This window comes from Panulirus ornatus, chromosome 40, assembly GCF_036320965.1.
Source record: "Panulirus ornatus isolate Po-2019 chromosome 40, ASM3632096v1, whole genome shotgun sequence".
NCBI lineage: Eukaryota > Metazoa > Arthropoda > Malacostraca > Decapoda > Palinuridae > Panulirus > Panulirus ornatus.
In genome coordinates this window covers 4,057,981-4,076,125 of record NC_092263.1, presented here as the reverse complement: position 1 = coordinate 4,076,125, position 18,145 = coordinate 4,057,981, and the positions used below count along the sequence as shown (strand labels likewise).

Genomic DNA, 18,145 nt, shown 5'->3' with positions numbered 1-18,145 from the left:
TTTCATTTTGTTTCATAAAAATGAGAGTTGCTGAAATTCAATCTACAAACTTTCTCTTCCTCTCTAATATAGCACACCTGACATGTAATTAACACAATTCTGTCCTATTTCCTTATCCTAAGAGACAGGGCGGTAAAAACTGGGCATCGTATGATCCATCTAATAAGCGAGAGGTTTCCAAAAAACAGGAACAGCAGAACCAAGCGAAGACTTCTCTAAAAAGGCTCCACCCTGAGTGTCTAAATGTGCATGGACATAACCAGGGGGTGAAGAAGGGAGAGAAAGGTGCTTAGTTTGACATGAGAAACCTGGATGATTAATGCTTTGAGTAAAAATTAAAGTGTCAGGGAAGGGAGTACAATGGTTTGAATATATTCTGGGGGTTATGTCTGGGATTAGTGAGGACAGTGGGTGACACTACTGATAAATGGGAGCTGTGGAAAGTATTATCAAGTGTAAGGAAGCAAGTTTAACACTAACGTAAGCAAGTCCTCTATCAGAGGTGGGCGGTTGTTGGTTTTTATAAACCTGGTACAAAAGGAGTGAAGGAGGTGTGCTCTCTTGAAGCTAAGCTAATACTTCAGTAATTCTGATGTAGGTTAGCAGTTAAGAGTATAATGGGTATAATTGGAAGAATGAGCTGAACTAAGTGTTGTTAAGTGTCACGCAAGACAAGGAGAGATTGTATGTTTGTGGACACAATGCCAATAATCCACATGCAAGTGAGGCAGAAAGAAAAGACAGCTACCTGGGTAGAGTATAATTTGAAAATCACCAAAGTTCTAGTTCACTACTCAAGTGTCACTAACCCTCCCTAGGTTGTTCTTTCAATGTTACAAGAAGTGAAAAAGCAGCACAGGGTGACTGCTTAAACTTTTTTTATCAGAAAATACGACCAGGTAGAGATGACCTGTTAAGACTAACTGCTGAAAGAACTGACAAGTTTTAAACATTACAAATTAAAACACCTATTCAAGATGATATAATTTACTAATGATCCCAAATTCATTCATACGTAATCTTAAATTAATTTGTTGCGAACATAAAATCATAATGGCGACTGATTATTCAAGGTTTCATTATATAAATGTACCTTTCATTTCAGATGCCATATGGATAACAAGGAAGTAAAATACTCAATACACCAAAGAAAAAGTTTCTTACCTGTGGATTGTGAGGTAAAGGCGCATGAGCTCAGTGAACTGCGGATCATCATACCCTAACATGGCCGTAAAATTGGCTGACCAATCTTTAGAGGGATCAATGGCTCCAATACTGGTTCCCTCTCGATACAAATTACGGTAGATTGTGGCAGCTACCGTTGGCAGCTTGGCAATCAAATCAAGGGAGTCTTCAAAGCACAGCTGTAGATTTTAAAAACCTTACAAAATTATTTTATAAAAAAGAAAGTCATACCACAGCACCCCAATACTACCCAAGCGATAACAACCATGCAATATTACATCATGCAATTAGAACAGGCTCACCCAAAACAGAATGTCTGTATCACCACAGAAATCTACCATCACCCTCTTAACACATGAGCAATGAATATGTACTCTCCCATCAACATGAATGGACAATCATTCCCACTCAGAAAAACGCCAACCATTTTAGGCACTATGAATAACACACACCACAAACATGAACACATAGACCATAAAGTAAACATCCTTTGAAAACTATCTGATATTAAACTCGGACAATTCAAAGAATCCCTCAGTAACTTCACAATAATCTGTTGCTGCACCCTAAACTATGCCTCACCTACCAAATCATCCATCCTGACAAAAACATTTAACAAGGCTACAATCCACACAAAAAGGATAAAGTCAAACAATCACTGGCTACCTGACAACCACAAACATTCAACACCAGCACAACAAAGAATTACTTCCAATACAATCTCACCTCAATATGCTCAGCACACAGTTCTTTGCAATAGCATTAGACCCTTCCCATCCAAACCACTCCATAACCATCACCAACCTGCAAGTACAAATAAAAACTTACCCCTACCTCACACTTCAACAACCTATAATCAAAGATCACTCTTCTCCAACATACACAACACTAACAAAACATATACACACCAAAATATCTGAAAAGCATAGCAACCATCATTTTTCCCACCCAATGTTGAATACCACTCCAAAATTAAAATATTTTTGTAATGTATGCCATTTCTTGTGTGAACAAATTAGTGCCAGGAACAGACGAAGAAATGGCCTAATTCACTCATCCTCTCTCTGGCAATAATGCACAATGCATTGAAACTATATCCTCCTATCCAATTGGATCCATGCCCTGCACACCTTTCCATGGTTTCCCCCAACCTGGTTCAGTGACGTGTATACATTCTCAGGAATCCACTCCTCAATCATCTTCTCCATATGTCCAAACCATTTTAGAACATCCTCTTCAGCTCTCTCTCAAACATACTCCTCTTTCTACCTTTACCCTCTCTTACCCTATCATTTCTCATTTGATCAACCCTTCTCGCACCTTAAAACATTTCATTATCAACATATCTACCTCATCCTCATATTTTTGTCCAAGGCCCACACCTTGCACACAAAACCAGAGGGACTACTATAAGACTGCATATGTGCTCCTCTCTCCAAGACTCTTGTATTAACCTCCCTTAACAGCCCATCCATAAAGAAATTAAACACCTATGGTGCAAATGCTGCAAACCCATTCTCACCTGGAACCATTCACCCTCTTCTCTTCCAACTCACATGCACACACTACTCTTGAAGTTTTCTTCTATGTCAGCTGAGATGGCACAAGCAGCTGAGGCCTTATTAAGGCCATCCCATTAACACTATGGACTGAACCAGAGAATGTGAAATGTCTCGGGTAAACCATGGAAAGGTCTCCGAGGCCAGGATGTGGATAAGGAACTGTGGCTTTGGTGCATCACACATGACAGATGGAGACTGTGTGAAAAAATGTATTTTTCATCCGTTTTCCAGGTGCTACCTAGCTGAAGTATGGGGTAGCGATGCTATTTCCTGTGGGGCAGTACTGAAGGGAAGCATAAATGTATACATGTGTCTATATGTATATGTCTATGTGTACATGTTGATATCTATATGTACTTCTTCTGTTTCCCCTTTTAGAAATTTAAATACAAGGATGGGGTGTTTGCAGCCCCCTGCTCCCGCCCCCTTTAGTTGCCTTCTACGACTCGCGGGGAATATAGGGGAAGTATTCTTCCCCCCTATCCCGGTGTGTGTGTACATGTGGTGATGGAAATGGATGAAGGCAGCAAGTATGAAAAAGAGGGCAAATGAGAGATGGGGTGAGAGAGCATCATTAAATTTAAGGGAGAATAAAAAGATGCTTTGGAAGGATGTAAATAAAGTGTGTAAGACAAGGGAACAAATGGGGAAATCAGTGAAGGGGGCTAATGGGGAGGTGATAAGTAGTGGTGATGCGAGAAGGAGATGGAGTGAGTATTTTGAAGGTTTGTTGAATGTGTTTGATAAGAGTGGCAGATATAGGGTGTTTTGGTCGAGGTGGTGTGCAAAGTGAGAGGATTAGGGAGAATGATTTGGTAAACAGAGAAGAGGTAGTAAAAGCTTTGCGGAAGATGAAAGCTGGCAAGGCAGCGGGTTTGGATAGTATTGCAGTGGAATCGATTGAAAAAGGGGTGATTGTATTGTTGACTGGTTGGTAAGGTTATCTAATGTATGTATGACTCACAGAGAGGTGCTTGCGGACTGGCGGAATGTTTGCATAGTGCCATTGTACAAAGGCAAAGGGGATAAGAGTGAGTGCTCAAATCACAGAGGTATAAATGTGTTGAGTATTCCTGGGAAATTATATGGGAGGATATTGATTGAGAGGGTGAAGGCATGTACAGAGCATCAGATTGGGGAAGAGCAGTGTGGTTTCAGAAGTGGTAGAGGATGTGTGGATCAGGTGTTTGCTTTGAAAACGTATGTGAGAAATACTTAGAAAAGCAAATGGATTTGTATGTAGCATTTATGGATCTGGAGAAAGTATATGACAATTTGATAGAGATGCTCTGTGGAAGGTATTAAGAATATATGGTGTGGGAGGAAAGTTGTTAGAAACAGTGAAAAGTTTTTATTGAGGATGTAAAGCATGTGTACATGTAGAAAGAGAGGACAGTGATTGGTTCTCAGTGAATGCTGGTTTGCAGCAGGGGTGTGTGATGTCCCCAAGGTTGTTTAATTTGTTTATGGACGGGGTTGTTAGGGAGTTGAATGTAAGAGTTTTGGAAAGAGGGGCAAGTACGCAGTCTGTTGTGGATGAGAGAGCTTGGGAAGTGAGTCAGTTGTTGTTCGCTGATGATACAGCACTGGTGGCTGATTCGGGTGAGAAACTGCAGAAGCTGGTGACTGAGTTTGGTAAAGTGTGTGAAAGAAGAAAGCCGAGAGTAAATGTGAAAAAGAGTAAGGTTATTAGGTACAGTAGGGTTGAGGGACATGCCAAATGGGAGGTAAGTTTGAGTGGAGAAAAACTGGAGGAAGTGAAGTGTTTTAGATAGCTGGGATTGGATTTGGCAGCAGATGGAACCATGGAAGCGGAAGTGAGTCACAGTGAGGAAGGGGGAAAAAGTTCTGGGAGCATTGAAAAATGCGTGGAAGGCGAGAGCGTTATCTCGGAAAGCAAAACTGGGTATGTTTGAAGGAATAGTGGTTCCAACAATGTTATATGGTTGCGAGGCATGGGCTATAGATAGAGTTGTGCGGAGGGTGGATGTGCTGGAAATGAGATATTTGAGGACAATATGTGGTGTGAGGTCGTTTGATCGAGTAAGTAATGAAAGGGTAAGAGAAATTTGTGGTAATATAAAGAGTGTGGTTGAGAGAGCATGGGTGGGTGTTTTGAAATGGTTTCGTCACATGGAGAGAATGAGTGAGGAAAGACCGACAAAGAGGATATATGTGTCAGAGGGGGAGGGAACAAGGGGAAGTGGGAGACCAAATTGGAGGTGGAAAAATGGAGTGAAAAAGATTTTGAGTGATCGGGGCCTGAACATGCAGGAGGGTGAAAGGCAGGCAAGGAATAGAGTGAATTGGATCTATGTGGTATACCGGGGTTGACGTGCTGTCAGTGGATTGAATCAGGGCATGTGAAGCGTCTGGGGTAAACCATGGAAAGTTGTGTGGAGCCTGGATGTGGAAAGGGAGCTGTGGTTTCGGGTATTATTGCATGACAGCTAGAGACTGAGTGTGAACGAATGGGGCCTTTGTTGTCTTTTCCTAGCACTACCTCGCACACGTGAGGGGGGAGGGGGATGGTATTCCATGTGTGGCGAGGTGGCGATGGAAATGAATAAAGGCAGACAGCGTGAATTGTGTGCATGGGTATATATGTATGTATCTGTGTGTGTATATATATGTGTACATTGAGATGTATGGGTATGTACATTTGCGTGTGTGGACGTGTATGTATATACATGTGTATAGGGGTGGGTTGGGCCATTTCTTTCGTCTGTTTCCTTGTGCTACCTCGCAAATGCGGGAGACAGCGACAAAAAAAAAATCTTTTTCTCTTCTTTCAAACTATTTGCCATTTCCCGCATTAGCGAGGTAGCGTCAAGAACAGAGGACTGGGCCTTTGAGGGAATACCCTCACCTGGCCCAATTCTCTGTTCCTTCTTTTGGAAAATTAAAAAAAAACGAGAGGGGAGGATTTCCAGCCCCCCGCTCCCTCCCCTTTTAGTCGCCTTCTACGACACGCAGGGAATACGTGGGAAGTATTCTTTCTCCCCTATCCCCAGGGAAAATATATATATATATTTTTTTTTTTTTTTTTTTTTTTTTATACTATTCGCTATTTCCCGCATTAGCGAGGTAGCATTAAGAACAGAGGACTGAGCCTTTGAGGGAACATCCTTACTTGGCCCCCTTCTCTCTTCCTTCTTTTGGAAGATGAAAAACGAGAGGGGAGGATTTCCAGCCCCCCGCTCCCTTCCCTTTTAGTCGCCTTCTACGACACGCAGGGAATACGTGGGAAGAATACTTTCTCCCCTATCCCCAGGGATATATATATATATATATATATATATATATATATATATATATACACATACATATATATATATATATATATATATATATATATATATATATATATATATATATATATATATATATAAAAGAGTGAATGTTGGGGTGAAGAGGGTGGTGAGAGTAAGTGAGCTTGGGAAGGAGACTTGTGTGAGGAAGTACCAGGAGAGACTGAGTACAGAATGGAAAAAGGTGAGAACAATGGAAGTAAGAGGAGTGGGGGAGGAATGGGATGTATTTAGGGAATCAGTGATGGATTGCGCAAAAGATGCTTGTGGCATGAGAAGAGTGGGAGGTGGGTTGATTAGAAAGGGTAGTGAGTGGTGGGATGAAGAAGTAAGAGTATTAGTGAAAGAGAAGAGAGAGGCATTTGGACGATTTTTGCAGGGAAAAAATGCAGTTGAGTGGGAGACGTATAAAAGAAAGAGGCAGGAGGTCAAGAGAAAGGTGCAAGAGGTGAAAAAAAGGGCAACTGAGAGTTGGGGTGAGAGAGTATCATTAAATTTTAGGGAGAATAAAAAGATGTTCTGGAAGGAGGTAAATAAAGTGCGTAAGACAAGGGAGCAAATGGGAACTTCAGTGAAGGGTGCAAATGGGGAGGTGATAACAAGTAGTGGTGATGTGAGAAGGAGATGGAGTGAGTATTTTGAAGGTTTGTTGAATGTGTTTGATGATAGAGTGGCAGATATAGGGTGTTTTGGTCGAGGTGGTGTGCAAAGTGAGAGGGTTAGGGAAAATGATTTGGTAAACAGAGAAGAAGTAGTAAAAGCTTTGTGGAAGATGAAAGCCGGCAAGGCAGCAGGTTTGGATGGTATTGCAGTGGAATTTATTAAAAAAGGGGGTGACTGTATTGTTGACTGGTTGGTAAGGTTATTTAACGTATGTATGACTCACGGTGAGGTGCCTGAGGATTGGCGGAATGCGTGCATAGTGCCATTGTACAAAGGCAAAGGGGATAAGAGTGAGTGCTCAAATTACAGAGGTATAAGTTTGTTGAGTATTCCTGGTAAATTATATGGGAGGGTATTGATTGAGAGGGTGAAGGCATGTACAGAGCATCAGATTGGGGAAGAGCAGTGTGGTTTCAGAAGTGGCAGAGGATGTGTGGATCAGGTGTTTGCTTTGAAGAATGTATGTGAGAAATACTTAGAAAAGCAAATGGATTTGTATGTAGCATTTATGGATCTGGAGAAGGCATATGATAGAGTTGATAGAGATGCTCTGTGGAAGGTATTAAGAATATATGGTGTGGGAGGAAAGTTGTTAGAAGCAGTGAAAAGTTTTTATCGAGGATGTAAGGCATGTGTACGTGTAGGAAGAGAGGAAAGTGATTGGTTCTCAGTCAATGTAGGTTTGCGGCAGGGGTGTGTGATGTCTCCATGGTTGTTTAACTTGTTTATGGATGGGGTTGTTAGGGAGGTAAATGCAAGAGTTTTGGAAAGAGGGGCAAGTATGAAGTCTGTTGGGGATGAGAGAGCTTGGGAAGTGAGTCAGTTGTTGTTCGCTGATGATACAGCGCTGGTGGCTGATTCATGTGAGAAACTGCAGAAGCTGGTGACTGAGTTTGGTAAAGTGTGTGGAAGAAGAAAGTTAAGAGTAAATGTGAATAAGAGCAAGGTTATTAGGTACAGTAGGGTCGAGGGTCAAGTCAATTGGGAGGTGAGTTTGAATGGAGAAAAACTGGAGGAAGTGAAGTGTTTTAGATATCTGGGAGTGGATCTGGCAGCGGATGGAACCATGGAAGCGGAAGTGGATCATAGGGTGGGGGAGGGGGCAAAAATTCTGGGGGCCTTGAAGAATGTGTGGAAGTCGAGAACATTATCTCGGAAAGCAAAAATGGGTATGTTTGAAGGAATAGTGGTTCCAACAATGTTGTATGGTTGCGAGGCATGGGCTATGGATAGTGTTGTGCGCAGGAGGATGGATGTGCTGGAAATGAGATGTTTGAGGACAATGTGTGGTGTGAGGTGGTTTGATCGAGTGAGTAACGTAAGGGTAAGAGAGATGTGTGGAAATAAAAAGAGCGTGGTTGAGAGAGCAGAAGAGGGTGTTTTGAAGTGGTTTGGGCACATGGAGAGGATGAGTGAGGAAAGATTGACCAAGAGGATATATGTGTCGGAGGTGGAGGGAGCAAGGAGAAGAGGGAGACCAAATTGGAGGTGGAAAGATGGAGTGAAAAAGATTTTGTGTGATCGGGGCCTGAACATGCAGGAGGGTGAAAGGAGGGCAAGGAATAGAGTGAATTGGAGCGATGTGGTATACCGGGGTTGACGTGCTGTCAGTGGATTGAATCAAGGCATGTGAAGCGTCTGGGGTAAACCATGGAAAGCTGTGTAGGTATGTATATTTGCGTGTGTGGACGTATGTATATACATGTGTACGGGGGGGGGGGGGCCATTTCTTTCGTCTGTTTCCTTGCGCTACCTCGCAAACGCGGGAGACAGAGACAAAGTATTAAAAAAAAAAAAAAAAAAAAAAAAAAAAAAAAAAAAAAAAAAATATATATATATATATATATATATATATATATATATATATATATATATATTATCCCTGGGGATAGGGGAGAAAGAATACTTCCCACGTATTCCCTGCGTGTCGTAGAAGGCGACTAAAAGGGAAGGGAGCGGGGGGCTGGAAATCCTCCCCTCTCAATTTTTTTTTTAATTTTCCAAAAGAAGGAACAGAGAAGGGGGCCAGGTGAGGATATTCCCTCAATGGCCCAGTTCTCTGTTCTTAACGCTACCTCGCTAACGCGGGAAATAGCGAATAGTTTGAAAAAAAAAAAAAAAAAAAAAAATATATATATATATATATATATATATATATATATATATATATATATATATATATATATATATCCTCCCCTCCTTGTATTTTTTAACTTTCTAAAATGGGAAACAGAAGGAGGAGTCACGCGGGGAGTGCTCATCCTCCTCGAAGGCTCAGACTGGGGTGTCTAAATGTGTGTGGATGTAACCAAGATGTGAAAAAAGGAGAGATAGGTAGTATGTTTGAGGAAAGGAACCTGGATGTTTTGGCTCTGAGTGAAACGAAGCTGAAGGGTAAAGGGGAAGAGTGGTTTGGGAATGTCTTGGGAGTAAAGTCAGGGGTTAGTGAGAGGACAAGAGCAAGGGAAGGAGTAGCAGTACTCCTGAAACAGGAGTTGTGGGAGTATGTGATAGAATGTAAGAAAGTAAATTCTCGATTAATATGGGTAAAACTGAAAGTTGATGGAAAGAGATGGGTGATTATTGGTGCATATGCACCTGGGCATGAGAAGAAAGATCATGAGAGGCAAGTGTTTTGAGAGCAGCTGAATGAGTGTGTTAGTGGTTTTGATGCACGAGACCGGGTTATAGTGATGGGTGATTTGAATGCAAAGTGAGTAATGTGGCAGTTGAGGGAATAATTGGTATACATGGGGTGTTCAGTGTTGTAAATGGAAATGGTGAAGAGCTTGTAGATTTATGTGCTGAAAAAGGACTGGTGATTGGGAATACCTGGTTTAAAAAGCGAGATATACATAAGTATACGTATGTAAGTAGGAGAGATGGCCAGAGAGCGTTATTGGATTACGTGTTAATTGACAGGCGCGCGTAAGACAGACTTTTGGATGTTAATGTGCTGAGAGGTGCAACTGGAGGGATGTCTGATCATTATCTTGTGGAGGCTAAAGTGAAGATTTGTATGGGTTTTCAGAAAAGAGGAGTGAATGTTGGGGTGAAGAGGGTGGTGAGAGTGAGTGAGTTTGGGAAGGAGACTTGTGTGAGGAAGTACCAGGAGAGACTGAGTACAGAATGGAAAAAGGTGAGAACAATGGAAGTAAGGGGAGTGGGGGAGGAATGGGATGTATTTAGGGAATCAGTGAAGGATTGCGCAAAAGATGCTTGTGGCATGAGAAGAGTGGGAGGTGGGTTGATTAGAAAGGGTAGTGAGTGGTGGGATGAAGAAGTAAGATTATTAGTGAAAGAGAAGAGAGAGGCATTTGGACGATTTTTGCAGGGAAAAAATGCAATTGAGTGGGAGATGTATAAAAGAAAGAGACAGGAGGTCAAGAGAAAGGTGCAAGAGGTGAAAAAGAGGGCAACTGAGAGTTGGGGTGAGAGAGTATCATTAAATTTTAGGGAGAATAAAAAGATGTTCTGGAAGGAGGTAAATAAAGTGCGTAAGACAAGGGAGCAAATGGGAACTTCAGTGAAGGGCGCAAATGGGGAGGAGTTAACAAGTAGTGGTGATGTGAAAAGGAGATGGAGTGAGTATTTTGAAGGTTTGTTGAATGTGTTTGATGATAGAGTGGCAGATATAGGGTGTTTTGGTCGAGGTGGTGTGAAAAGTGAGAGGGTTAGGGAAAATGATTTGGTAAACAGAGAAGAGGTAGTAAAAGCTTTGCGGAAGATGAAAGCCGGCAAGGCAGCAGGTTTGGATGGTATTGCAGTGGAATTTATCAAAAAAGGGGGTGACTGTATTATTGACTGGTTGGTAAGGTTATTTAATGTATGTATGACTCATGGTGAGGTGCCTGAGGATTGGCGGAATGCGTGCATAGTGAGTGCCATTGTACAAAGGCAAAGGGGATAAGAGTGAGTGCTCAAATTACAGAGGTATAAGTTTGTTGAGTATTCCTGGTAAATTATATGGGAGGGTATTGATTGAGAGGGTGAAGGCATGTACAGAGCATCAGATTGGGGAAGAGCAGTGTGGTTTCAGAAGTGGTAGAAGATGTGTGGATCAGGTGTTTGCTTTGAAGAATGTATGTGAGAAATACTAAGAAAAGCAAATGGATTTGTATGTACCATTTATGGATCTGGAGAAGGCATATGATAGAGTTGATAGAGATGCTCTGTGGAAGGTATTAAGAATATATGGTGTGGGAGGCAAGTTGTTAGAAGCAGTGAAAAGTTTTTATCGAGGATGTAAGGCATGTGTATGTGTAGGAAGAGAGGAAAGTGATTGGTTCTCAGTGAATGTAGGTTTGCAGCAGGGGTGTGTGATGTCTCCATGGTTGTTTAATTTGTTTATGGATGGGGTTGTTAGGGAGGTGAATGCAAGAGTTTTGGAAAGAGGGGCAAGTATGAAGTCTGTTGGGGATGAGAGAGCTTGGGAAGTGAGTCACTTGTTGTTCGCTGATGATACAGTGCTGGTGGCTGATTCATGTGAGAAACTGCAGAAGCTGGTGACTGAGTTTGGTAAAGTGTGTGAAAGAAGAAAGTTAAGAGTAAATGTGAATAAGAGCAAGGTAATTAGGTACAGTAGTGTTGAGGGTCAAGTCAATTGGGAGGTAAGTTTGAATGGAGAAAAACTGGAGGAAGTAAAGTGTTTTAGATATCAGGGAGTGGATCTGGCAGCGGATGGAACCATGGAAGCGGAAGTGGATCATAGGGTGGGGGAGGGGGCAAAAATCCTGGGAGCCTTGAAGAATGTGTGGAAGTCGAGAACATTATCTCGGAAAGCAAAAATGGGTATGTTTGAAGGAATAGTGGTTCCAACAATGTTGTATGGTTGCGAGGCGTGGGCTATGGATAGAGTTGTGCGCAGGAGGATGGATGTGCTGGAAATGAGATGTTTGAGGACAATGTGTGGTGTGAGGTGGTTTGATCGAGTAAGTAACGTAAGGGTAAGAGAGATGTGTGGAAATAAAAAGAGCGTGGTTGAGAGAGCAGAAGAGGGTGTTTTGAAATGGTTTGGGCACATGGAGAGAATGAGTGAGGAAAGATCGACCAAGAGGATATATGTGTCGGAGGTGGAGGGAACGAGGAGAAGTGGGAGACCAAATTGGAGGTGGAAAGATGGAGTGAAAAAGATTTTGTGTGAACGGGGCCTGAACATGCAGGAGGGTGAAAGGAGGGCAAGGAATAGAGTGAATTGGATCGATGTGGTATACCGGGGTTGACGTGCTGTCAGTGGATTGAATCAGGGCATGTGAAGCGTCTGGGGTAAACCATGGAAAGCTGTGTAGGTATGTATATTTGCGTGTGTGGACGTGTATGTATACACATGTGTATGGGGGTGGGTTGGGCCATTTCTTTCGTCTGTTTCCTTGCGCTACCATGCAAACGCGGGAGACAGCGGCAAAAAAAAAAAAAAAATATATATATATATATCCCTGGGGATAGGGGAGAAAGAATACTTCCCACGTATTCCCTGCGTGTCGTAGAAGGCGACTAAAAGGGAAGGGAGCGGGGGGCTGGAAATCCTCCCCTCTCAATTTTTTTTTTAATTTTTCCAAAAGAAGGAACAGAGAAGGGGGCCAGGTGAGGATATTCCCTCAATGGCCCAGTTCTCTGTTCTTAACGCTACCTCGCTAACGCGGGAAATAGGCGAATAGTTTGAAAAAAAAAAAAATAAAATATATATATATATATATATATATATAATATATATATATATATATATATATATATATATATATATATATCCTCCCCTCCTTGTATTTTTTAACTTTCTAAAATGGAAACAGAAGGAGGAGTCACGCGGGGAGTGCTCATCCTCCTCGAAGGCTCAGACTGGGGTGTCTAAATGTGTGTGGATGTAACCAAGATGTGAAAAAAGGAGAGATAGGTAGTATGTTTGAGGAAAGGAACCTGGATGTTTTGGCTCTGAGTGAAACGAAGCTGAAGGGTAAAGGGGAAGAGTGGTTTGGGAATGTCTTGGGAGTAAAGTCAGGGGTTAGTGAGAGGACAAGAGCAAGGGAAGGAGTAGCAGTACTCCTGAAACAGGAGTTGTGGGAGTATGTGATAGAATGTAAGAAAGTAAATTCTCGATTAATATAGGAAAAACTGAAAGTTGATGGAAAGAGATGGGTGATTATTGGTGCATATGCACCTGGGCATGAGAAGAAAGATCATGAGAGGCAAGTGTTTTGAGAGCAGCTGAATGAGTGTGTTAGTGGTTTTGATGCACGAGACCGGGTTATAGTGATGGGTGATTTGAATGCAAAGTGAGTAATGTGGCAGTTGAGGGAATAATTGGTATACATGGGGTGTTCAGTGTTGTAAATGGAAATGGTGAAGAGCTTGTAGATTTATGTGCTGAAAAAGGACTGGTGATTGGGAATACCTGGTTTAAAAAGCGAGATATACATAAGTATACGTATGTAAGTAGGAGAGATGGCCAGAGAGCGTTATTGGATTACGTGTTAATTGACAGGCGCGCGTAAGACAGACTTTTGTATGTTAATGTGCTGAGAGGTGCAACTGGAGGGATGTCTGATCATTATCTTGTGGAGGCTAAAGTGAAGATTTGTATGGGTTTTCAGAAAAGAGGAGTGAATGTTGGGGTGAAGAGGGTGGTGAGAGTGAGTGAGTTTGGGAAGGAGACTTGTGTGAGGAAGTACCAGGAGAGACTGAGTACAGAATTGAAAAAGGTGAGAACAATGGAAGTAAGGGGAGTGGGGGAGGAATGGGATGTATTTAGGGAATCAGTGAAGGATTGCGCAAAAGATGCTTGTGGCATGAGAAGAGTGGGAGGTGGGTTGATTAGAAAGGGTAGTGAGTGGTGGGATGAAGAAGTAAGATTATTAGTGAAAGAGAAGAGAGAGGCATTTGGACGATTTTTGCAGGGAAAAAATGCAATTGAGTGGGAGATGTATAAAAGAAAGAGACAGGAGGTCAAGAGAAAGGTGCAAGAGGTGAAAAAGAGGGCAACTGAGAGTTGGGGTGAGAGAGTATCATTAAATTTTAGGGAGAATAAAAAGATGTTCTGGAAGGAGGTAAATAAAGTGCGTAAGACAAGGGAGCAAATGGGAACTTCAGTGAAGGGCGCAAATGGGGAGGAGTTAACAAGTAGTGGTGATGTGAAAAGGAGATGGAGTGAGTATTTTGAAGGTTTGTTGAATGTGTTTGATGATAGAGTGGCAGATATAGGGTGTTTTGGTCGAGGTGGTGTGAAAAGTGAGAGGGTTAGGGAAAATGATTTGGTAAACAGAGAAGAGGTAGTAAAAGCTTTGCGGAAGATGAAAGCCGGCAAGGCAGCAGGTTTGGATGGTATTGCAGTGGAATTTATCAAAAAAGGGGGTGACTGTATTATTGACTGGTTGGTAAGGTTATTTAATGTATGTATGACTCATGGTGAGGTGCCTGAGGATTGGCGGAATGCGTGCATAGTGAGTGCCATTGTACAAAGGCAAAGGGGATAAGAGTGAGTGCTCAAATTACAGAGGTATAAGTTTGTTGAGTATTCCTGGTAAATTATATGGGAGGGTATTGATTGAGAGGGTGAAGGCATGTACAGAGCATCAGATTGGGGAAGAGCAGTGTGGTTTCAGAAGTGGTAGAAGATGTGTGGATCAGGTGTTTGCTTTGAAGAATGTATGTGAGAAATACTTAGAAAAGCAAATGGATTTGTATGTACCATTTATGGATCTGGAGAAGGCATATGATAGAGTTGATAGAGATGCTCTGTGGAAGGTATTAAGAATATATGGTGTGGGAGGCAAGTTGTTAGAAGCAGTGAAAAGTTTTTATCGAGGATGTAAGGCATGTGTATGTGTAGGAAGAGAGGAAAGTGATTGGTTCTCAGTGAATGTAGGTTTGCAGCAGGGGTGTGTGATGTCTCCATGGTTGTTTAATTTGTTTATGGATGGGGTTGTTAGGGAGGTGAATGCAAGAGTTTTGGAAAGAGGGGCAAGTATGAAGTCTGTTGGGGATGAGAGAGCTTGGGAAGTGAGTCACTTGTTGTTCGCTGATGATACAGTGCTGGTGGCTGATTCATGTGAGAAACTGCAGAAGCTGGTGACTGAGTTTGGTAAAGTGTGTGAAAGAAGAAAGTTAAGAGTAAATGTGAATAAGAGCAAGGTAATTAGGTACAGTAGGGTTGAGGGTCAAGTCAATTGGGAGGTAAGTTTGAATGGAGAAAAACTGGAGGAAGTAAAGTGTTTTAGATATCAGGGAGTGGATCTGGCAGCGGATGGAACCATGGAAGCGGAAGTGGATCATAGGGTGGGGGAGGGGGCAAAAATCCTGGGAGCCTTGAAGAATGTGTGGAAGTCGAGAACATTATCTCAGAAAGCAAAAATGGGTATGTTTGAAGGAATAGTGGTTACAACAATGTTGTATGGTTGCGAGGCGTGGGCTATGGATAGAGTTGTGCGCAGGAGGATGGATGTGCTGGAAATGAGATGTTTGAGGACAATGTGTGGTGTGAGGTGGTTTGATCGAGTAAGTAACGTAAGGGTAAGAGAGATGTGTGGAAATAAAAAGAGCGTGGTTGAGAGAGCAGAAGAGGGTGTTTTGAAATGGTTTGGGCACATGGAGAGAATGAGTGAGGAAAGATCGACCAAGAGGATATATGTGTCGGAGGTGGAGGGAACGAGGAGAAGTGGGAGACCAAATTGGAGGTGGAAAGATGGAGTGAAAAAGATTTTGTGTGAACGGGGCCTGAACATGCAGGAGGGTGAAAGGAGGGCAAGGAATAGAGTGAATTGGATCGATGTGGTATACCGGGGTTGACGTGCTGTCAGTGGATTGAATCAGGGCATGTGAAGCGTCTGGGGTAAACCATGGAAAGCTGTGTAGGTATGTATATTTGCGTGTGTGGACGTGTATGTATATACATGTGTATGGGGGTGGGTTGGGCCATTTCTTTCGTCTGTTTCCTTGCGCTACCATGCAAACGCGGGAGACAGCGGCAAAAAAAAAAAAAAAAATATATATATATATATCCCTGGGGATAGGGGAGAAAGAATACTTCCCACGTATTCCCTGCGTGTCGTAGAAGGCGACTAAAAGGGAAGGGAGCGGGGGGCTGGAAATCCTCCCCTCTCGTTTTTTTTTTTTTAATTTTTCCAAAGAAGGAACAGAGAAGGGGCCAGGTGAGGATATTCCCTCAAAGGCCCAGTCCTCTGTTCTTAACGCTGCCTCGCTATCGCGGGAAATGGCGAATAGTATGAAAAAAAAAAATATATATATATATAAAGCTGTGTAGGTATGTATATTTGCGTGTGTGGACGTATGTATATACATGTGTATGGGGGTGGGGGTTGGGCCATTTCTTTCGTCTGTTTCCTTGCGCTACCTCGCAAACGCGGGAGACAGCGACAAAGTATAATAAAAAAAATAAAAAATATATATACATGTATATGTGTGTGTGTGTGTATATGAGTGGTTGGGCCATTCTTTGTCTCCTTGTGTTAATTCACTGATGCAGGAAACGGCAATCAAGTATAAGAAAAAAAATATGTACATGTATGGGTGTTTATGTTAATATATGTGTATACGAGTGGATGGGCCATTCTTTGTCTACTTCCTGGTGGTACTTCAGTACCTAGGCTGAGCCAGATACCTCTTCACTGCTTCTAGCAGCTTTATTCTAAAACTTTATTCACAACACCTTCCACAGAGCATATCTATCAATCCTATCATATGCTTTCTCCAGATCCATAAACAATGCATTCAAGTCTTTCTGTTTCTCCAAGTATTTCTCACACGTTCTTCAGAGCAAACACCCGATCAACACATCCTCTAACGTACACATAAACCAAATAAACTTATAACTCTTTTATATGAAGATATGAAGTCACATTTGCCTCCTGTGCATTCATACAACGGCACTGTGCATGCATTCTAACAATCCTCAGGCACCGTAACATGAGCCATACAATGAGAATACTAACTAGTCAACAACATAATCAACTCCAGAAATTCTATTGCCATCCCATCCACTCCAGATGATTTGCCAAAATTCATTTTATGCAAGGCTTTCATCACCTCATTCATTTTCACTAGGACCCCTTTCCAAAATTTTTTCACTTTGTATACCACCACTTCCAAAACATCCCACATTTACCACCCTGTCATAAAACACATTCGACAACTCCTCAAAATACTTACTCCATCTCTTCTTCACCTCATTTCTCCCTGTTATGACTTCCCTATTTTCCTCCTTCACCAATGTTACCACTTGTTCCCTTGTTTCTCTCACTCTACTGACCTTCTAAAACATTTTCTCAGTTCTCCCATAAGCTTGCCGATACTCGCTCACCCCATCTCTCAGATGCTCTTTCTTTCAGCCCTGGTACTGTTCTCTTGACCTCCTGCTGCTTTCTTTTGCACATCTCCCACACTTGCATTTCTTCCCTGCAAGTAACACCCATAACTTCTCTTTCACTGTGACCTTAACTTCCTTATGCTACCACTCACCCCCTTCTAATCTGTACACCTACCATCTGCATACCATGCACTTCTCTCAAACAAATAGAGCATTCTTAATAACTCACAGTCTGCAATCACTCCCCTACTTTCATTTACTCTTACCTTTTGCCATTCTTCATGATAGGCACACAGCCTTGGAGCTGCAAGAGACCCATAGATGGGACCTAAAGTTGTATATTACACACACATACATATGTACTTCTAGGCAAGTTTCCATTAAACTTTGCACATTACAACAACTCTCTCAGCAGACCATCCAACATACTTGGTAGCAATGCTGTCAAAGACTTATGAGCAATACAGTGTAAAGACTCGGCAGCAATGCAATCTGAACTGAGGTAAAACTATAGCCACCTCATTCATTACAGTAAGCTAATTTGGAAAGTCCCATTACACTAAGCAAATAAGAAAATTTCTATTTTAAGCAAAAGTAAATATTCTATGGTATCCTTACTTTACTCCTACCAAGGTTTGTCTACAGATCTGCTGCTTTGCTCAGCAGAGACTGCACAGCTGAAACTTTCTAAATATTCTTATCTCACATCTTTTCAAGCTAGTGTACAGCAAGATGATTACTACAGGGTTGACTTGCAAACAATACAATTTTCCTTCACATATGAAAGGACAAATCCTTTTCTCTTAAAGAATAGAAAAATGGTATTCTTCAACCTCAATGGCTTACCTCCCAGTATTTTGACTTGGGCACACCTTCACTGTACCCCTTTGCAAACTTGCTCTCAGAATTCAATGCTGTGATGGCTGCCGAGAACTGGGCCATAGGGTGGAGGTTGGAAGGGAAGTTATTTAACATGTTTACGACATGTGGTGGTAGATCTGCACGATTAGCCCACTCCTTTGAAAGGGCATCAACCTGAGGAATATTAAACATTAGTAAATTCACAAAATAATAATTACTGATCAGAGCAAGTATAAGGGAAAACAAAA

General features: G+C 42.0%; 1 protein-coding gene across 1 annotated transcript in view; it reads right to left on the bottom strand.

Moving 5' to 3' along the window:
- The window catches only part of kdn (citrate synthase), a 34,171-nt gene that overhangs the window by 5,071 nt on the left and 10,955 nt on the right, over positions 1-18,145 (bottom strand). Inside the window, exons 4-5 of the mRNA XM_071685376.1 lie at positions 17,883-18,071; positions 1,165-1,364 (exon numbers count right to left, since the gene is read on the bottom strand). Coding sequence (XP_071541477.1) covers positions 1,165-1,364; positions 17,883-18,071 — 389 coding nt within the window. The remainder of the gene's footprint in view (positions 1-1,164; positions 1,365-17,882; positions 18,072-18,145) is intronic.